The 22,442-nt window shown below is 42.7% G+C and overlaps 2 protein-coding genes across 2 annotated transcripts in view; one reads left to right on the top strand and one right to left on the bottom strand.

Moving 5' to 3' along the window:
* Positions 1-311: 311 nt before the first annotated feature.
* Positions 312-7,893, top strand: aunip (aurora kinase A and ninein interacting protein; the record flags this gene model as incomplete). Its single annotated transcript, XM_080734589.1, has 5 exons — positions 312-414; positions 1,359-1,518; positions 3,562-4,594; positions 6,444-6,548; positions 7,734-7,893. Exons 1-5 carry the CDS (start codon positions 313-315, stop codon positions 7,891-7,893), a joined length of 1,560 nt encoding a protein of 519 aa, XP_080590715.1. The 5' UTR covers position 312.
* Positions 7,894-8,547: 654 nt separating this feature from the next.
* cap2 (cyclase associated actin cytoskeleton regulatory protein 2) overlaps positions 8,548-22,442 on the bottom strand; it is an 82,804-nt gene continuing 68,909 nt past the window's right edge. The window contains exons 8-13 of the mRNA XM_080735828.1: positions 22,275-22,442; positions 15,805-15,971; positions 15,206-15,329; positions 14,555-14,637; positions 13,095-13,238; positions 8,548-12,160 (exon numbers count right to left, since the gene is read on the bottom strand). The exon at positions 22,275-22,442 is cut by the window's right edge and continues 34 nt beyond it. Of these exons, the coding sequence (XP_080591954.1) occupies positions 12,077-12,160; positions 13,095-13,238; positions 14,555-14,637; positions 15,206-15,329; positions 15,805-15,971; positions 22,275-22,442 (770 nt within the window). The 3' untranslated portion in view covers positions 8,548-12,076. The remainder of the gene's footprint in view (positions 12,161-13,094; positions 13,239-14,554; positions 14,638-15,205; positions 15,330-15,804; positions 15,972-22,274) is intronic.

A 22,442-nucleotide genomic window follows, 5' to 3' on the forward strand; every position in this document is an offset into this window, starting at 1 on the left:
GTGTGTGTGTGTGTGTGTGTGTGTTACAGATATGCCAGATAATGCCACAGATACTACAGTAGATCAGCTATTTTCACAATATTTATCTGTGGAACAGAGTCAAACTACATTTAATGTAACGCCCCAACTCGTCAGGGTGGGGGGTCCCTACTAACTCCCTAGTTGGGGGTGTTCTACGTAAATGGCCTGTCTGGTCAGATAGTCATGGTCGCTTCTTCTGGGAATTCTGAACTGTTGTTGCCTGTTTTTATATAATCACATATAGCATGTGTGTAAGTATTTGTCTGGATCTTCTGTCCACCTCCCAGCACCATGAAGAAGACCTCCAAGCCCTCAGGGAAAGCCTGCCAGCCTGCCCAGGAGGAGTGTGGAGTGTGGCTGGACCCTGTGCAGCTCAAAGGAAAACTCAAACAGGTAGAACTGAACCATGTCTTTGACACACCTAGATGGAACTCAGGAGATCTGTTTTAGCGCTGTGCAAGAATATGCACAAAATCAAATATCACACTGTTCTTACCAATATTGTGACGATAATATTGTATTGTTATCGCTAAGATCTTTTTTGTTGTTGTACAAATTCCAAAAGTGTCTCACACAACGTCAGTGTACGGTAGATTCTTTTTAGTTTTTGTCGCATTCCAAAGTCAATAATTTGATTACCGTCGGTGTGTAATTAATAGAAAAAATAATTAGTTTTTTGTGGTGAACTACTCCTTCAAGTGATTAAAATCAGACAACACTTATTCCATATCCCGGATAATATCTATTCTCACCACGATATCGATGTCATATCCATTTATTACCCAGCAGCCAGTCCTAATTCTACAAATGTACAATTGTAATGATATTACAATGAGCAGAGCAGCAAACCCAGCTCAAACCACCACATACTTTGCAAACCTTTGAATATAGCTTTTTTTTAAAGCGAACATTTGTAACTCAAATATTCACTTCTGGGGGGGGGGGGGGGGGGGGGGAGTCCCTGATACAAATGAGATGGGGGTCGGCAGCCAAATACATTATAATTCTTGGGGTCCTTGACATGAAAAACTTTGAGAACCACTGACATAGAAACATGCGTTTTTTCAAAAACCTTAGAAGGATTTAGAAGAATGGTGTCAAATATTCAAAGACTTTTTTTCCCCCTGATTTTTCATAAATAGCAGATCTACAAGCTCGCAGCGCGGCACTCGGTGCTTGTATATCTGCTATTTTTCAATAGCCAAAGCATAAAATAATGTTTAAAAGTGGTTCAAGCCTAACGCGACACAGATTATATTCTTCGTAACAGTTCTATATGGCCCGTATCATCTCACACGATGAATTTAATGATTGTTCTTCTTCATGTCTTTGACCAGAATCAACGCATCCGGCGTCCCATCTCTAAACTCCTGAACCCCTCCATAGGAGGAGGAGGCTACAGCTTGGCTGTGGCTCTGAACTTCACCCAGACCAGAACCCCCATGCCCAACACCAAGCAGAGCTCCATCTCATCCTTCTTTACCCCACAGAGCAGAGGTAGGGGAAATGGACTGGTATCCATTCCTGAACACCCCTGGAGTCTTCATCTTTTATCTGAAGATAGCTTTGATTATTTTTGCAGAATGTTATGAAGCTAGGGCAGGGGTGGGCAACTTTGATGGAGAGAGAGGGCCACTATATTTCCACACTCACTCCAAAGGGCCACATTGCATATTGTTACTGTCAAGCAAAAACCTCTCATCTCCAGTAAGAGGTAACAAAAATAGCAGATCTACTATGTTTGCTACTATTGAATAGGAATCCTGAATTATCTTTTTTTTTTCTTTTTTTTTTGAATCCTGAAATGTAACATTTTGACTTAATTTCAAATGCATTTAGTTATGCTTATGTTGCTTATGAACTTAAATACAAATACATTGGACATACAAAAAAATACATTTTAATACTACTATACTAGTCATTCAACAACTATTATAGCCTGAAGTAATTAACTCTATCCACGCTTTGAACGTTCCCATTCGCCCCATTTTTGACGGCGGCGCAATGCCAATTGTACGTTCTTTGGCTCGTTCTTTTGTACCTTGGTTTGATGTCTGTAAACTGATGAGGGGTCGCGCGGGTGTGTACCGTAGAGACAGCTCCCGTAAAAGTACTCTCAAAAACCCACTGGACGTTAGCATCAATGGAGTAACAAAACACTTCCATGTTATTTTCTCTGGATCTATTGCTCTGTAGCGACTGAGCTGCCTTGACCTACGGCAGTCTACTGCGGCCATTTTCACATTAATTCTTGCATGAGGCTGCCCTCTACTGCTGGTAGAGCCACGGTACACCTTTTTAAGGAGAAAATAAAATAATAATTATGAAAAAAATAAATAAATACATCTGTGTCTATAACATCGCAAAGGTAAGGTGCTTTTGCTGGCACAAAACCCAATAATAAATAACAACATCTGGCACTGAAAAAGTTAAAGCTGGTCATGTTTGCATGTTTGGAATTGGAACTTCAGAAAAGTGAAGGGGGGGGCCGCATTTGGCCCATGCATGTGCTAGGGGTTCATGTGGTTAAGACTGATTGTACTGGGAAGCATTCAGGTGTGAATATGTGTGTAACTTGAGTGTGAAGCAGTATATTGTTAAATAGCTGCATTTGTGTTCAGAAAACAAAAAGAGTTGAGGGGTTGTGTGAGTGTGTGTGAGAGGCTAGGAGTAGAATCGGTTCACAACCACCAGTCACTGTGCGATGCAGAAGGGAGGCCAAGGGAGACCTCTTGTGTCAAGAGCATCTCCGCAGACAGTACAGTAGTGTAAATACAAAATGAAACACTTCTTTGGTATTTTATGATAATGTCACTACACTAAAAACTCTATTTTTGCTACACTCAATTAAAAAAGTTAAACACTTCTTATGCAAATACAAACACACTCGAAACTGGTCAAAGATAACAAAGCCTAAATACCATTTATGTGTTTTACTGTACTTTTACAACTGTTTTCTCCCCCCTTCTTTTTCTGCATAGTACAGTTTTATTTGTCTGACATTCTATGTTATATTCATGAGTTAAAAAAGGACCCCAATTGAAACAAAACAAGCACAAAAGCTTTTTTGAGGTATCCTTTTTAGTGAACTGTACTGTCATGAAACTGTACCTTTACCCACGCAAACCTCTAATAAAGTCTTCAGTCAATGACATTAATTCCCTTGAAAATGTCCCCAAGCCGCGAGGTGTGAACTTTGGCAACAACCCGCACCAATTCCACTCCTCGAGTGAGAGAGAGAGAGAGAGAACAAGGGGGTCACATAATGTGTGAGAGGGTATGCTGTATGAATGTGTGCAAAACACCACGTAAAGTCATGTATCCTTGAAGTGTGCTATAAACACTGTGACCACTTAATCTACAGTATGTAAACTGAGCCAGGCGTAGGGCTGTTCTAAACTGGTCTGTTCTACATTCCACTATACAGTCCACAGACTTGTATTCTTTTGTCCAAACAATGCTGAAAATAAACCGAACTGAACTGAAGCGATTATGAGAAACATGGTTAACATCTTCCCATTCCTTCTATTCCTAAAACAGTTCTAAACAAGACGGATACATCTGAGTTAGCAACCAGAGATGCTGTGGACTCCTCAACCTCATCCTCATCATCATCGTCATCCATCTCTACGGGATTTGCCTCAACCAGCCCGGCAGCACCCGTGGAATTCACTGGGGCAAAGCGAATTAAGCACGAACTGGATCCTGAAGTGCTGGCCTTTCTTAACAGAGAGGAGGAGCGCCCGGTCCGGAGCGCCGAGCCTCCAGTCCACGTGGTCGAGCACAGAGGAGAGGCTGCACACCGACACCGCCGCCGCTGGGAACGTGATGAAGTCACTGAGAACAACGAAGCACCAGGCTCGCTCTCCCACGAGCACCGTGGCGACATCCACTCGCTTGGACGGGACTCGGACCACGGAGGTGAAGACAGAGAGCTGGAAACAAAGAGACCGTCTGAAACCTCCTCCTCAGCCCCAACGCAGAGGGAGCCTGGTGGAGACGGAGAGCCGTGCACCCAGGAGCACCCAGGGAGAGCTCTGAGCCAAGCGCTGACAGCCCATAACCAGAGGATACGATACGACCACCGCTCAACCCAAGACTCTGGCAGTCAGTTCAGTCTGACTCACCAGGAACATCATCATCCCACAGCCCCAGAGGAAGAGGAGGGCGTCTCTGGGACGGCTTTGCTCCACAGCCTGCGGAGCGAGGAAGGCTTCAGGGTCTGCCTGGCTGCTGGAGAGAGGAGGACGTCGACCCAGAAGGAGAGAGGAGGAGAGCGGAGGACGTCGACCCAGAAGCCTTGCGGATCTCACAAGGACGAGGAGAAAGAAAACGACAACTCGTCGCCGCCGGCTTCAAAGTCTCCAAACAAATGTTCATCGCTCTCTCCTCCCCGCAGACCTCTCGGAAACCGCGTGCTCGCACAAACGACGGCGTGGTCCGCTCCTCCTACCGGGCGACCGTGGAAACGGCCACGAGAAGACGCCGGAGACGACCACTCACACTCGTGCAAGCGTCCCAGAGCGCGCAGCTCTCCTCTGAAGAAAGCTCCTCCTCCTGCGCTGCAGCGAGGGTGGGTGGTAGCAATATTTATATTCAACTTTGTAGAACTTAGTTTAAAGCAAATCTCACACGAAGTTAGATTTGCCTGCATCTGTCAGTCCAACAGTTGACATCCTCCACGGTCTGTCACTTCTACTTCTACTCTGTGTCAGCATATAATCTGTCCATAAGTGAGACTATACATGACCAGTTTAATTTAACCAGTCAGCCTTATTAGTGTGGTTGCCAGGGCAACCACATTATTACTCTGGGGAATTTTGCAGTTTTTACAAACTCTTAGTCTCATTGACTTGAATGGGAAACTCCATATATAGTGAGTAACTTTTAGGTATCTGACCTTTCCCATTGACTTTGAATGGGAAACACCATATATAGTAAGGTAACTTTTAGGTATCTGACCTTTCCCATTGACTTTGAATGGGAAACACCATATATAGTGAGTAACTTTTTTGTGATGTAAGAGTAAGGTAACCTTTTAGGCAACCACACTCGCAATTTCCCAAATTGCAATTTCTCTAGTTATATACTGTATGGTACTTTATAGCATGTTTCTATTCTATCTCCATTTAGGGAGAGCATCTATAGCCCCTTTTCGACTGCAGCTTTAGCACCACACTACACGACACTACACCACACCACACCGCACCACATACAAAGATATACTATAATAGATTATAACAGTGATTATAACACAATAGAATCTATTATCATGTATTACAACTATATCCTGGTGGTCTAAATGAAAAGTCTGTGAGTGATCAGTCATGAAGTATTTTGGCCCTGTTTGGCCTAGCTCAGACCTACTCTAGATTGGATAGTTTTTAGTATCACTTTCACACCACTCTACCCAGGTCCTTGTAGTAGAAAACCTGGCACAAGTGGGCGGTGTGGAGTGGTGTGGTGTTGGGCCATGTCAGTGGAAAGGGGGCTTATGTGTATGTCCCATATGACACTTCAGGAGTGCTCTGCCTCACAGGGCAAAGCTCTGATGCTGTGTGTATGGCGCTGTTTCTCTCTACTGAAATGTTCAACACATTGTCAACCTCCATCCTTGTGGAACATTAACCCATTTTAGGCCTAAAATTATTGAATGCTTTAACTATTGAATAAAATAGCAGATCGCTGTGAGCTTGTAGATCTGCTATTTTTGAAAAAGTCTTGAAAATGTGTGCAAATCTTTGAATATATGTATTTTTAAAGCAAACGTTTGTAACTCAAATTTTGCTTCTGGGTGGTCCGTGGAACGAAATGTTTTGAGATGGGGGTCCCTGGCCAAATACATATCATTTTGGGGGTCCTTCACATGAAAACCACTGACATAGTAGTCTCTCAAGAACAGCCGACAGCAAACATCACGTCGGTCGTCGGGTCAAGAAATTCTGTGGTTCTACATAGGCTATTTTGGCTAAAAATCACCTCCATGTGGCGCGCGGCCCAAACGGGAGCAGAATTGGAGCGGAGAGCGGGTCGGCACATAAATAACGGAGAGAGCAACTATGCATGTCGACACAATTAACGTACGTACTGTCTCACCCCCAAATGTACACAAAATCAACCATACGTAACTATAAATGGCCCTTAACTGAGCTCCATTTAAGTGAAAAGGACCTTTTCTTTGACGATGGCTGGCCAGATTGCTGACATAGAAACATAGGTTTTTCAAAAAACCTTGGAAGGATTCAAGAGACACTTATTAGTTTCACAATTTTTCAAAAATAGCAGATCTACAAGCTCGCAGAGCGGCACTGGGTGCCGCGCTGTGAGCTTGTATATCTGCTATTTTTCAATAGTTAAAGCATAAAATAATGATACACAATACTGTATACCCGTTCTGAATGGGTTAATGTTCTCCATCACAGGTGGAGGAGGGAGGTGGAGATGGAGGAGAGCCTGGCAGCTCTGTTCACACAGGACTCGGAGGGCTTCAGGGTCATCGCTCACCGAGGACCCCCGGCAGCCAGGAGGTGAGACCTGTCACCATCATTACATAATCCTCTAATCCAGGGGGTCCGGGACCCCCTGGGGGTCCTCAGAGCTGCTACAGGGGGGCCGCCAAATCCTTGTGTGATTTGGATAATTATTTTCGTGTTCCTTCCACGCGCTACGTCCATCCCGGAGAAATCCCCCCTGTCAGGTGAAAAGAAACAACTTGGACTCCTCATGCATTGAAGGAAGCATGAGGTCAGTCCGTTGTCTCCCCAGGCGCGGCAGAGGGAGAGCAGAGCCCAGGATTCCATAGGCAATTGGCACTGGGTGAAAATGGGTTGCAAAATCGTGGGATAAAAATGATATATATATAAAAAAAAAGGGATAATTAGTTTCTATTAAAAACCTTGAACCCTCGCATCCCTATTCTGAGGAGAACTTTAGCCAAAAATAGCCGATCTACAAGCTCTCAACGCCTCGCGCTGTGAGGCGTTGAGAGCTTGTAGATCGGCTATTTTCAGCAAAGAGGTTTGGGGTAGAGGTCAAAAAGAGGTCAAGTTTACTACGTATCGACGATTGAAGTGATTAAATGTCTGAAAAACAAAAAACATTAACACGAATCCAACATAGACTGATGACAGAGTTGTCAGACAAGCACACATTTATACAATATGTAGAGGGGGTCCCTGCGTCATCCCTCTCTCAGTTAAGGGGTCCTCAATGACCCCTGGTCTAATGGCAATTATTTTACATAATCGCAATTATTTTTGTCATAATCGTTTCCATGTTAAAAAAAAAGTGGAAATAGCAGATCTACAAGATCACAATGTGTCGCATCGTGACGCGTTGTGACTTGTCAATTTCTTTATGTGTCATATATCTGCCATGTACAACTTCAAGGTAACATGTCATTAGGTCGAACACCCTTTGGATCGACCACCAAACTCTAACCCAAACCCTAATCCTAACCTCAGTAAAACTATGCCTAACTCTAACCCTAACCCTAAACCTAACCTCAGTAACCGTGACGCGGGTGATTATCTAACCTGCCGACGCTGTTCGACCCAACAGGAGTTCCACCTATGGGGCAGTCCCCCAAGTTCAAAGCCCTAAAAAGCCAAACAGAAATGTAATTGCCAACGACGAAAGCACAATTAAATCATAATCACGATTATTTGAGTGACGATTAATGGTGATGTAAAATGTCATATCGTTTGTGACAGCCCTGCCAGGAGGGGTCCTCTGAAGGACCACCACAGCAACCTGAGCCACGGAGAGGAGAAGAGAACACTGTCTGTGAACACCTCTGAGGAGGAGGAGGAGGAGGAGGAGGAGATCCTCTTCACTCAGGACTCTCAGGGCAACAGGGTCATCAAACACTGACACAGACTCCCTTCCTTTATTAGAACACTAGGTTCTCAACCTGTGGGTCGGGACCCCCAGGGGGTCACCACATTATTTTGGGGGGTCCCCAGATGATTAACTTTAATTTGCAACATTGTTTTCTCACTCGACAAACAAAGCCAACACAAAGTTGAAGTGTATAAGAGGGTATCTGCACATTCCTAAAGTGACAATTTTAGGGCTTTTTAATTCTTAACAAATTAAACATTGGCCAAATTGTAAAATATTAAAGGCAGAAATTGTGAAAATAGCAGATCTACAACGGCTCGCGTTGCGAGACGTTGTGAGCATGTAGATCGGCTATTTTCACCATAGAACCGTGTTACACAAAATGTAATGCCTCAACTCTTAGTGCTCGTCAGGGTGGGGGGTGTCCCCAGTTAAAATATGATTATTTTGTGGGTCGCGGCCTGAAAAGGTTGAGAACCACTGTATTAGAATTCAGATGAATTAATGAATGCCACTTCTGGCGAATACTTCGCTGCACGTTGTTTAAAAAGCAAGTCTCTTGCACACCCAGAAAGGTGCTTCGATGAGAAGACCAAACCAGGGTCCAATGAACTGTAAAAGAGAAACTCCTGCACACTCTTTTAAATGCAATTAAAGGGCTTTAATGGGAAATCACAAAGGTTTCGGTCTGCTAGGCCATCTTTAGAAGATGAAGAACAAAAAGACAGATTCCCATTACATTTGAATTGCATTTTGAAGACACTTTGCTGCATGTTGTTTTAGCTGATTAAACCTTTGACGTCACATGTATTTGGTCGACAAAGTTTACTTTAAATTATTAGCCTTTGTTTCAGGGCTTGTGCTATACTGTATGTACAGTGTTGTCCCTGCCTGAACATAGAAATCTGTGGCTTAAAAAAGAAAACGGTCCATTCTTATACCTGCTATCTATCAATTCTTACTTTAGATTGAGATCGAATGAGATTTTGTGCATAATAGTCTTTAATAGATTTATCAGACTGACTGTTCCGTTTTCATGTTGTAGCCTATTTGCTTTTTTGTCTCCTCCACCCCTGTTGTCCAGTTGTGTCTGTTCTCTGCTTGTGCCAGGAGGTTGTATTGTTTAGTTGCTGACATGTTATAGCTGTGATGATGGCGACATAAACTCTTAGGGTTAGGGTACAGTAAACAATCTGGGACCAGACATCAGCCACTGACTGGAGGTTTTCATTTTATTTGAAAAATGACAATTACATAATTAATTTCAGCTTCATTAAAAGTTGTGAAAAGCACTAGTGGTGTGTGTGTGTTCCTCTCTATGCTGGTATACTTGTCTTAATACTAGAATGCATTGAAACACAGATGTACAGACATTACCATATAGTATCTAGACAATGTCGGTTGTGCGAGTGGACGACGACACATGGGTTACATTCATGTCACTTTGGATTTCAAGGTAATTAAGTCATACTTGTGCTTGTATACTTGATTCCTAATCACGTTGCTAAGTGTGAGCTACAGCCAAATATCCCTTGGATTAAATATCTGTTGATCTGCATTGATTGATTACACATGACGATGCAGTCACATAATCACACTCTAATGCAAGTATAAAAACATTGTTGTTGCATAAACTCCTAACTGAAACTAGGTGATTATAGCACACTATTGGGCTAGCATACATAGACGGGTACAATGAAACATTAAACCAAAACACAAGCATGTAATAACACCTGAAATGAAGGCTTGTGGAGTTGGCCACCAAGTATGTGTATGCAATATGCTACAGTTATGTTAATAATGTATCTCTATGGTCGACTAATTTTACTACAATGTATCTGTATGCTCTAGTCTAGAATAATGGTAATACAATGCATCTATAGTAATGTTAATACAATGTATCTAGAGTAAGGTTAATACAATGTATTTGTATATTGTATAATCTAGCACATCTTCAGTGGTTGCTGGTCTCTTCCATTGAGACTTTTAAATCCTGTGGTCAGGTAGGACACCTAGTGGTCGAAAAGAGGTATTGCATGAAAGTCAAAAGGACAGAATCGGCTTCCCAACTGCCTTGTTTTCTCTATTATATCCTTCATGTAATCCAATGGTAAAACATATGAAAGGTAGTCAGAACGCATCCTGGTTCTATTATGAAATAAAAGTGCCTCAGGTTGATCTGGTGAAAGAACACAGCCTAAATGCCTTGGCACACAAACCAGTCAGACAGTGGAGAAGAGGCACCATGCTAAATGTAGTTTAGTTTGAGGTACCCCGTTTTGAAAGCTAAACTAAAGTTGCTGTGTTTTACAGTGAGGAGGATTAACTACAGTTTGAAAGCGCTATAGAGCAGCGCTTCTCAACCTGTGGGTCGGGACCCCCAGGGGGGTGTCCTCAAATGATTTGGAGGGGGTCCCCAGATGACATTGAAGTGACAATTTAAGGACTTTTAAAACCTAAAAAGAAAAAAGCCTATACTATAAAAACTGGTTAAGTGTTGGTCAAATTGTCAAATTATGTAAGAGGCAAACATTTTGAAAATAGCTGATCTCCAAGCTCACAACGCTTCGCAAGGCAAGGCGTTGTGAGCTTGTAGATCTGCTATTTCCAGTTTTCCACAATATTCAAAAGTGGAACAGAGTCAAACTAAATGTAAAGGTCTTTGCACACTGCTGCGTTTTATTTGCGTAAATAAAAAAATCAACCTCACGTTATGTCAATCACGTTTGCACACTGCCGCCCGTTTCATATTTATTTTTGGACCAGGGTTGATTTTTTTACGATTTTCGCAGCTGAGTCCCTTGCTCTCTCTCTCTCTTTCCTCTCTCTTCCTGGCCTCCCGATTTCGGATTTCCAAAACGCAAGGAAAAAGCGCAGTGAAGTGTGCAACCAGCTTTACTCCTATACATTCCAACTAAGTGCTGGTCAGGGTGGGGGGTACGTCCCAGTTAAAATATGATCATTTTGAGGGGCCCACGGCCTGAAAAGGTTGAGAACCGCTTCTATAGAGACAGAAACATGTGGTACAGAGCTACAGTTAGTTAGCTAAGGCCTACAGCACATTGAAGAGAGAGAGAGTGTCAAATCCCTTTTATATCTCTGAATGGACTAGAGATGGGACGTTCGTGAACGAATCGAGTCTTTTGAACGGCTCTTTGAAATGAGCGATGGGATCCGGTTTGCAGCAGGGAGCCGTTTCCTTTCTAAACGAACAGTTGTGGGGAAAAGTACAATCATTCTTTACTTACGTAAAAGTATCAATAGTGTATGCAATGTAGAAATACTCTTTTACAAGTAGAAGTTCGGCTTTAAGATATTGGGATCAAAATGTACTTAAAGTACCAATAGTAGAAAGTACTCATTATGCAGAATGTTCCATTTCACACCGATGAATGTAGAAAAAATCAATGCGTCGCAACGCGACGCATTGTGAGCTTGTAGATCGGCTATTTTCAAATGGCAGAAATGTATCATATTATGGTCAAAATGTATAGGTCTATAGGGTTGAAGAGATTTGCAATCATAATAAAAATCTACGAAGTAACCAATAACTAAATGAGCCAGTCTTTTGAACGGCTCTTTGAAAGGAACGGATCTCAGAGATCCGGCTCACTTCATAGAGCCATAAATCCCATCTCTAGAATGGACGGATGAGGCGAGGAGCGAAAGGCGTAGTTTTCATATTTGGATTAAATTATTAGAGATCGCTGATATCGGTATCAACTGTCTTCTGTTTAGCTGAAGGCCATTCCTTTGTGCTGGCGTTCCTACAAAACACTTAACAAGATTCCAGTGGACGTTTCTCAGTCATCACAGAGCCAATTTTAATCATTTCCAACCCGGCGATGCTATTTTTGGGGGCATATTTATCGTCAAGAAGGATTGTCCCCAAGAAATGTTATTTCAAATATTTGCCAAAATAGCCAAAATGGCAGATCTACAAGCTCGCAGTGAGTTCCGTCACTGTGGCTATTTTCACCATATGCTGAAGTAGGGCTTACATGGCAAAAAAAAAAAAAAATGGTTTCAACATTTTGAAAAGTACTTCAGTGGGATGTGAGATATCACAGCCAAACTACAGTATGAGAAGTGAACGTAGAAATATCGTTTTAAGTGGCAGAACACGGAGGACATACAACTGAGGGGTGGTGGGGGGGTTTGAGGCATTATGGTGACAACGATGATGATGGTGATGGTGATGAAGGCTCAGTGATCAGCCAGCGATCTCTGTAGGCTCCGTCACCAGCCTGCTTCCATCCCAGACTGTCTTGAACTGCTCCGGGATCGGGAACTCCCTCTGCAGGCAGAACCAACACATTACACCACACAGTTTAACATGAAGCTCTCTGGGACTGGAAACTCTCCTCTACACCAGTGGTTCTCAACCTGTGGGTCGGGACCTCCCAGGGGGGTCCCCACATTATTTTTGTTTTCTCACTCAACAGTAAACAAACCAACATAAAGTTTAAGTGTATAGAGGGTATCTGCACATTTCTAAAGTGACAATTGAATGACTTTTTAATACCTCTAAAATGACAAATTAAACATTGGCCAAATTGTCAAATATTAGTGGCATAAAATGTGAAAATAGCCGATCTACATGCTCATGCTATTTTCACAATAGAACCGTGTTATACAAAATGTAATGCCTCAACTCTTAGTGCTCGTCAGGGTGGGGGGTCCCCAGTTAAAATAGGATTAATTTGGGGGTCGCGGCCTGAAAAGGTTGAGAACCACTGCTCTACAGAACCAACAGGTTACAGAATAGGGAGTTTAGCATGAATCTTTACTGTATGAAGTTCATAATGTGTCTAAAACAAAAGGGCCTTTCTGTGTGGAGCTTGCATGTTCTCCCTGTGTCACCTAGGGTAAAAATTTACCCTCACAAAAAACATGCAGTAATCCTGGTCTCTATACTGCCTCCCCCTGGCCAGCCGGAGCGCCTGATGGAGGGGAAAGGAACTGGTTGGAATAACATGTTCCTTCCGCGTGCTACATCCATCCGGGGAATCTCCCCCCCTGTCAGGTGAAAAGAAGCAGCGTGAACTCCTCATGCATGGAAGGAAGCATGAGCTCAGTCTGTTGCTCTCCTCAGGTTGGCAGAGGGAGTGCAGAGCCCAGGATTACATTAGATAATTGGCACTGGGTGAAAAATGGGTTGCAAAATCGTGGGATAAAAAATATTTAAGAAAAAAAGTGTCTAAAAGACACAATCTAGTCTAGACACTCACATAGTCGTCGTCTCCTGTAGGGATCATGATGTTCATCTCAGAGCTCTTGGCGCTGACGATGTCACAGTCTAACGACTCCTGGCTCAGGAACACCTGGCAGCCCTCTGTCTTGTTGATGGACATGGTGGGGACTTTACCCAACACCTGTTAGAATAATGATAATAATAAACACCCAGCACCTGTTAGAATAATGATGATAATATGATGGACTTTACCCAGCACCTGTTAGAATAATGCTAATAACCCAACACCTGTTGTTATAATGATAATAATACACCTGTTGTTATAATGATAATAATACACCTGTTATTATAATGATAATAATATGATGGACTAATATGATGGACATGGTGGGGACTTTGCCCAACACCTGTTAGAATAATGATCTATTGCTATTACATTCTATCCTGTATGTCTCTGCTCTACACACTCATCTTTAATCTTTTTGCAGATTATGTCGCAAGAACAGTTTGGCACCCTTGCATTTGTTTAAATAAAACAAACACACAATTGTCTAGAATAGATTGCGCACAGTGAAGGAACATCAAGGTCTCTGGAGATGGACTTGGGGCCTTCAGATTGTGCATGTTTGGATACAATCTGACCTCCTGACAATTCTATCCTTTTTTATTTGGTCCATGCTCAGTGTGTGACACAAAACTGCAGAATGAGGACTGGTTGGATTAGTGATTACTAAAGATTAAAGTCAACTTGGACTTGGTTAAGGTGAATAGCCTGCTTGAAATTCAAGTACAGTGTATTTAAGTATGTATGCAAGTTTCTATATAGAAAGAGCTAGGATTCTGTATTTATTCCAGTTTTATGTTGTGTTCCTCTGCAAACCAAATACTGTATGCTGATGCAAAATGTGTTTTCATTTGCCAAACTTCTGGAAGATCTTTTTTTATTGTCTCCACCAGCCGAAGGCTGAGGGGAGACTATGTTTTCCCCTCCGTCCGTCCGTGTGTCCGTCCGTCCGTCCGTCCGTGCGTGCGTGTGTCCTCGCAGTTTGTGTGCAGCTAATCTCAGTCACCGTTGGCCCGATCGCTGCCAAACTGAGCACACACACTCCCTGGATGCCAATCTAGAACCTCTGCCCCACATTTTTCAAATCAGCCTCATGGTGGCGCTATAACAGGCCGATTTGTGTGGCCTGGTTGTTACCAGCTAATCTCCGGCGCCGTTGGCCCGATCGCTGCCAAACTGAGCACACACACTCCCTGGATGCTAATTCAGAACCTCTGCCCCACATTTTTTAAATCAGCCTCATGGTGGCGCTATAACAGGCCGATTTGTGTGGCCTGGTGGAGACCTGTGCTCGGAAGAGCACTGCTTCTAGTTTTTTTCTGTTTTACAAATGCACAGGGTCAAAATACGTTTGTCCACAACTGTATGTTTCTCACCTATAACTGGACAATAATAATAACATCATATTAATAATCTTTAATCTTTTTGCTCACCTGTAACTGAACAGACTTGGAGTTGATGATCTCCACGATACCGACCACGTTCTCAAACACCAGACCCAGCTTCTTACAGTTATCTGTGGGCACAATATACACAATATATAATACAATATATATATCTTTTTAATATTTCTTTTATCCCACGGTTTTGCAACCCATTTTTCTCACCCGGTGACTACCTAACCTGTAGTCCTGGTTTCCGCTCTCCCCCTGCCGCGCCAGGGGACATTGGGGAGCACCCGGCTGGCTAGGGGGAGGTAGTATAGAAACCAGCACTACTGCATGTTTTTTGTGTGAGGGCCTATGCCCAAGGAGACACGGGGAGAACATGAAAACTCACCACAGAAAGATATAATACAATATACTGTATAATACAATATTTAATACAATATGTCTGTGGGTGGAATCAAACACTAGAGTTCTCAAATTCTTCCCGAACCAGACTCTACCCACCATTTACGGGCGGGTAGGGCCTAGAATATATGCTGGTTAGTCGGGCCGGGCTTCGGGCCGGTCCAGTTAGGGGCGAGTCTTAAATTTCAGGCCTGTTGAGAACTCTAACAAACACTACCTGCAGCAATGGTTACTATCAGAATAGCGCTTGAATCTTTTAACAAAAATAAAATTAAAATTACAGTTACTCACCAACGATGATGGAGTTGATCTTGCCCTTGACCTGCACAGTGCAGCTGTTGCAGTTAAAGATGTACACCACCTGCTTCAGCTCCGTGTCCGACACCTCCAGGTCATGTTTCTGATCAAAGTTCTCCTGTAGCACGCACACACACACACACACACACACGCACGCACGCACGCACGCACGCACACACAGCCAATGAGAAATCAAGATCCGTCAGTGAACTGTAACCGCGGAGAAACTTTATGTTGTGTGAATGGTTGACCACAAAAAAATAAAAATAAATAAAAATAAAACGCAGTGGCTCAGGAGGTAGAGCGGCCCTTTGGGAACGACCCCGGGCTCCCCCAGAGTTAGTGTGTAAGAGTCCTTGAGCAAGACTCTGAACCCCCTAGTTGCTCCCGGTGAGCAGGTTGGTGCCTTGCATGGTTTCCTCCGCCATCTGTGTATGAATTTGTGTGTGAATGGGTGAATGTAAAGTACAGTTAAACACCCTGCCTAAAAAGGAACATCCCAAATAAGTCTTTTTAGGGTATTTTTCACGTCAGTCCTTGGTATTCAAATCATGGATGAGTGTTCATTTAACTGACGTAACGTTATAACCTACCACTCTCCATCTCTTCCCGTCCAGTTCCAACAGAGCGGGTCTTTTCTGCGGGGGGGCTTTTCCTCCTGGCTTTGTGTTTTTGGCTGAGGAGGAGGAGGAAGGGGGTCCCTGGGAGCGCAGGGTGGGGTTCTTATGGGTCTGCTGGTCCTCGGAGACGTGCTTCAGACCTGGACAGTACATGATAAAATGATACATGTGATTATGGACAGTACATTAAATGATACATGTGATTATGGACAGTACATTAAATGATACATGTGCTTAGAGATGTCATGGTATTTCATGTCAAACTTCCCACAGATTACACACACCCAAAGTTCGTTTGTAAACATGACCAACGACAAAAAAACTCCCATACCCACTGGGAGAAATACAACAATGTGCGAACACAGCAGCAAAATGTGTGAACTGCTGCGATAAAAGAAGGCTAGAAAATACAATACAACCACCCTAAGGACTACAAACCATGGATTGACATCTAGACCTACTGTACATACAGTATGAAACTGAGCTGCTACCTTTAAATGCATTTTACATTTTTGGGCTTGTTTCTTTTCCTTCATTTGTATGCTATTGAAATTGTATTGAGAAAAAATAAATGCTGATAATTGTTCCAAAAGCTTCATACCCTGTATATACTGTACATAACAACAAAATGTGACTTATTTGTTTATTTGTTAGGATCCCCATTAGCTGTGCCCTAAAGCACAGCTAGTCTTATTGGCACAGAATTACCACAGCTACACACAATCTATAACACACGCTGTAAGAAAAAGACAGAGAACATCTTAAAGGACAGCAGTCATCCCGCCCATTCCCTGTTCTATCTCCTACCATCCAAAAAACGTTACCAGAGCATCTCATCGCACATCACCTGTCTCAGTAATAGTTTTTATGCTCAAGCAATCAGGTTGCTTAACGAAGAGATGAAAGCGAGACATAGGTAGTCATGTGCACTGTACGCAGTTTTTAAACTGTACACTGTTACACTGTATGGTTTTTGTTGTTTTGGGTTGTCTTGGGTGACTTGTTGTTGTCTTGTTGTTTTGGGTTGTCTCGTGTGTGTAATAAGGCTGAGAGTGCTCCTGGCACAAGCATTTCATTGCATATCTGTACCTGTATGGATATGCGTGTGACAAATAAACCTGAACCTGAACCTGAACCTGGGGTCCTCATATAAAAGCAGTACATACATTTAAAAACATACATACATTTAATCAATCATACAAATAAATGTATAAACATATATAAGACTAATTAAAAAGTATTAAACGTTCCAATACATCCTAAAACAGATATTTTCCCAGGTGTTTCTTTATTGTCTGTTTGAACAGTGATTTCTGTGTCAGTTTGGTCATTGGCAGTGGCAAAGTATTCCAAGTTTCCATGTCTCTGTATTCTACTGTACGCTTCAAATAGTTTGTGTCTGGTTTGGGAAGTGAAAACCGGCCTTGTGTTGCCTGTCTAGTGGCATATGTATATGACTCTTAATTGTTTTTAGCGGACTGTACCTAAATAATGGTGATTTGGATTGTAAGATCTTCCATGTTGAGAATATTATTGCAGCAGTAATTTTGTCTTCAACCTTTAGCCATTGTAAATCGAAATGCATGGTGATGATGTTAGTTCTGAATGGACACTGGAGAGCAAGACGTGCTGCCTTGTTCTGCACTAATTGGAGTTTGTCATAGCTCTGTTTACACAATGCTGTACCCCTATGTTTTCTCATGCAATAAAAATCCAATAAAGCTCCTTTGAATTGAATTGTAAAACAAACCTTTATTTTGATTAAAGTGATGTTGCACTTTAGTCGAAAGAACCTTGTGTTGTACAATAGCCCCCTGTTCATGATCTATTACAGGGGTGACCACACTTTTCTGACTTGGGAGATACTTTTTTTTTTTTTTTTTAAAGATTTGTTTTTGGGCTTTTTTTAAGCCTTTATTGATAGGACAGTAGACTGACAGGAAATGGGGAGAGAGATGGGGAATGACATGCGGCAAAGGTTGTCCGGATCGGGAATCGAACCGGCGACGCCAGCAGGCATCATAGCCTAGTATGTGGTATGCGCCTTGACCACCAGGCCAGCGGGCGCCCCTTGGGAGATACTTTTAAAATGACCAGCTCAACATGATCTACCCACCCCCCCAAAAAGTACCTGAGGGGGCTTTGGAATAACTGCATTGGAGTCACTGGCGTCAGTTCAGCAAAAGCTAAGGTATGGCAAAGAGGCGTTACATTTTGTATAACACAGTTCTATTATGAAAATAGCAGATCGGCTATTTTCACAATGTCTGAAATAAACAAGTTTTGTCCGTTTTTTACACAGGTTTCTACGGTTTCTCGGGCTGGATATGGCAGCCTGGAACGGTTGTTCAAGTGCAGCTAAACTTGGCATGTTAGTAAACGTGCCACAATTAACAATAATGCATTGCACCTGTGCAGCTGACCTGCGGAACCTGGACATATACCATTTTGTCAAGATGGGGAGAATAAAAGTGTGGAGAATATAATTATACCTTGTGACCATTTTGTTACATTTTGCATTTGTAGTTGTTTTACTGTAATTTACCAACATAATAACCAACACAGATAGACAAATAGACATTCATGGATTTATATTTATTTATAACTTTTATTTCCCCCCCTGGACCCAGGGTATGGCATCTGCATACCCCTGCCATATCCAATTGACGCCCCTGATTGGAGTTACATATAAGACAAACGCACTTGCAATAGGAAATAGTCTTCATCCCATTCTGTATGGATGTGGTAGGTTTTGGGGTTCTTTGTAACGCTACTGACACTTGAAAACAAAGCATTGCCTACTTTGGAAGCTGTGAAGGGAGCTGACAGGCCCTTCTTGATGTCAATCAATCTTGTCACCTCAATTCAAGTGACGGATGCCAAAAAGTGGGGTTTTGGGATTTGTGTTTATAAATATATATTTTTTTTATATTTTAAGGATTTATTTTTAAGGAGCATGTCATGTGGTCTACGGCACAGCCTTATTCTTTTCTTTCTGACCAGGGGGAGGCAGTATAGAGACAGGAATCGAACCAAGGACCTTCTAGCTGTTAGGCGGCAACGCTACTGACTGCACCACCGTACCCCCCGTACTTCTTCTTCTGTACTGTATCTGTAACTTTTAACTACTGTGCTGTCTCTGGCGCCTGAAGTTCCCCCACAAGATCAATAAAGATATGTATCCATCCATCCATCCATCCATCTTGGATGCCACCCAACAGGGACGTGCAGAGAATGTTAGAGAGGCAGGGGCTGAAATTTCTGAAGGGGCCTTTTGGTGAAAATATTGAAAATAGAAGACCTCCATAGCCGAGGTCGGCTATTCTTGGTGCACTGAACTAAGCCATGTTGAGGATCTGATTGGCGTAGAAAATTGTTCTATGCCAATCAAACAAATTGAAAAACCTGTGTTGGTCCTCAACATGGCCGTTTAGGACTACAAATGCAACCCATCAATACCATGGAGATGTGGCGTAACGGCATGGATTTCTACACAGAGAGGGCAATTCTTTCAACATAAGATGCTGCATTCAAGTTCAAGAGAGTTTGGACAAGGATTTTTTCTTGAATGCTGCCTTCAGGTATGGCATGGAAAGATCCATAGTAAAAACTGCATTCATGGTCTGGAGAGGGCACTTTTTACAGACTGATAAAAGGGCAGGGGCTCAAGCCCCCTTTGACGCCTACGTGTGCCAGGGCCAGATTAACCCTGTGTGGTGCCCCAGGGCGACCAAGTTCAAGTGCCCCCCACGCCGGGTCGGGCACGGTAGTCTCGCGGGCCAAGGCTGCCTCATTCACGGCTGCGGCGCTGGTGTCTGCGCCGCTGGTGGAATCGCATCTTGCATTATGCGGCAGTTTTTTGTCTTTTTGCATAACCGCTTAACTGTTTTCTCCTTCCCATGTTGAATTGTTGTTTACACTGAAATGCCGCCAAAACAGCTGGGCATTGTGGGCACAGGTCAGGATACAGGAAGCGTGGGATTACATATTTGGGAGGGGAGGGGCACATGCTGAATCATGACATGGTCATGTCAGTGAATGAATGGCTGAATCATGTGAATGCACAGACTCAGTGTGGGAATGAGTGAGAACTAGGCTACTTTTCTTTACATTATAGGCCTACACACATATATATATAAAAATACTATAAATATATAACTTGTACCACAACCTGTAGAGTATTTTTTTCACCTGTAGAGTATTTTTTTTCACCACATGATGAAGAATGACTTTTTCCACCCTTAACAACATGTTTGAACAATATGCTTTAAATATGCCACAAGACCCTAGACCCAAACCAAGCCATTTTCATCTTCTAAGTGTTCCCCCAGCAGCCAAAACAACCCCATTCTGCCACATTTTAAATAGACGTTTTTTTTTTGCCCACAAGCTAATACAGGCTAACTGAGAAATTATATCACAGATTCATCAAAAATGGAGCAAATGCTCTAATTCCAAGGTCGAGTTGCTGTCTAACCCTTGCCAACATGACCTTGACAACTTTGGCGTTTTTAATCCACTGACTGATTTTATATGATTTTTATATGGGGCCTCAGTGAGGTCAAAGAGCTAAGCAGCAGACCATATCACCATAATAAATATATGAACCATTTCTCAAATGATCTCATCATAACCTCGAGTTCTTATCTAAGCCTTGCCAACTGGTAAATGTAAACTTTGGTGTGTTTGATTAAGATTTCTTTCTGTGAAGCCTCCTCCTCCTCCTGCTAATGTTGGATATGGGGCTCCACGTACAGCTAAGCCAGTGGCAGGCACAATACAGAAAAACACTGGGTTAAAAACAACCCAATTTGGGTTGTTTCCCAACCCAACACTGGTTAAATATTGGACCGACCCATCGCTGGGTTAATTTAACCTAACATGTTGGGTTATTCATATAACCCAATGTGTTGGGTTATTTAAAATGTATTATATTTCCTCATTATTATATATTACTATTATGTTGGTGGTTCCTTTTTTAAATTGAAATTTCATCAGTACAACTGATAGTTGTCAATATAATTAAATAATCACATTATCACAAAGCATGGGCGAAGCGATTCTGCCTACGCCAATCTTCCCTGTTAAGTTACAATATCAACTAATTTATTGACATTGCCGAAATGAGACAATACATGGAAGAATAGCATGGTCCCAGAGGCTAAACCTTCAAGAGTCCTCAAAGGTTCTGCATCTAATTTCACCTCTAGGGGGAGGGAGCTCAACCCTAACCTAGCACCCTAGCACTTTAGCTTATGGTTGAAGCTCAAATACTGAAAAATCAAATTCTGACATAATGTCAGTCAGCTTGCCTTGGCAGACACTTGGATATGACACTGTGTCATATCCACACAGTGTCATTGACACATTTAGCATTTCTTGCTCCTAAAAGCTTAAAATGCCACTGGAAATGCTTTACCCAGCATGCTTTGCATTGTTATGCAAAGCAATGGTGACCAACGTATTTACCCAACGTGTTGGGTAGTCCAAAATAACTCAACAAATTCTATGGAAATTACAACCCAACAGCTAATAACACCATACCCAACAGAAATAACTCAGCGAATTGGGTTATCAGAATACCCATTTGCATGAAAACAACCCAATTAAATAACCCAATAGGCTTAACCCAGCCAAAACAACCCATAATTTTTTATAAAATATGTACCTGATGCTCCCCTGATCCATTTCGAGTTGTTGTTTAACCCTCAGCTTAAAGTGATAGTTCACCTATTTTTGACATGAAGCTGTGTGAATTACTTGCCATTAAAATAGTGGTTACAAATGTATTAATCCATTACCAGAGTCCCGTGGTCAGAGTTCTGGTCAGTTTTAGATGAATATAAAGTAGTTCCGGTGATTTGGCAGGGGCTCATGGCCCAATCATTAAAAATAGATGAATCCACAAAACTAGCTTCATTTGTATTGTTGACCTATTTCTACCAAATAGACCAACTTTCGTTCAACTTTGACCCCTCTGTCACATGGTACTATTTTTTGTGTCCAGTATCACTACGCCGCTGCAACGTATTTCCCCAAAACAAGGTGATTTGCAGTCAGCTGATCAGAACGAAACCTCGCTCTATATGGTAGAAATAGGCCAACAATACAAATTACGCTAGTTTTGTGGATTCATCTATGTTCAATGATTGGGCCATGCCAAATGGCCCCCACCCCATTGGAACTACTTAATATTCATTAGAAACTGACCAGAACTCTGACCACGGGACTCTGGTAATCAATTAATACATTTTTAACCACTGTTTTAATGGCAAGTATTTCACACAGCTTTATGTCAAAAATAGGTGAACTATCACTTTAAAAAAATCTCCAAATCTCCAAAAAATATTTTTGTGCCCCATTGGCATGTGTGCCCCAGGGCGCATGCCCGACGAGGCCTATGGTTAATCCGGCCTTGACGTGTGCATGTGGCTGTCACCCACCTTTAGTGATGTCCATGCCCTGGTTGAGCTGGGCGAACAGTGCTGCTGCGCTGCCCTCTCCTGGCTGGGCGACGTCACCGTCCTCCGTGAAGACGGGAGGGGGGCCGGGGGGAGGCGGGGGAGGAGGGGGAGGGGGGCACGGGGGAGCGCTGGGGGCGGCGGAGGGCG

This window comes from Nannobrachium achirus (assembly GCF_963921795.1).
Source record: "Nannobrachium achirus genome assembly, chromosome: 10".
Lineage (NCBI taxonomy): Eukaryota > Metazoa > Chordata > Actinopteri > Myctophiformes > Myctophidae > Nannobrachium > Nannobrachium achirus.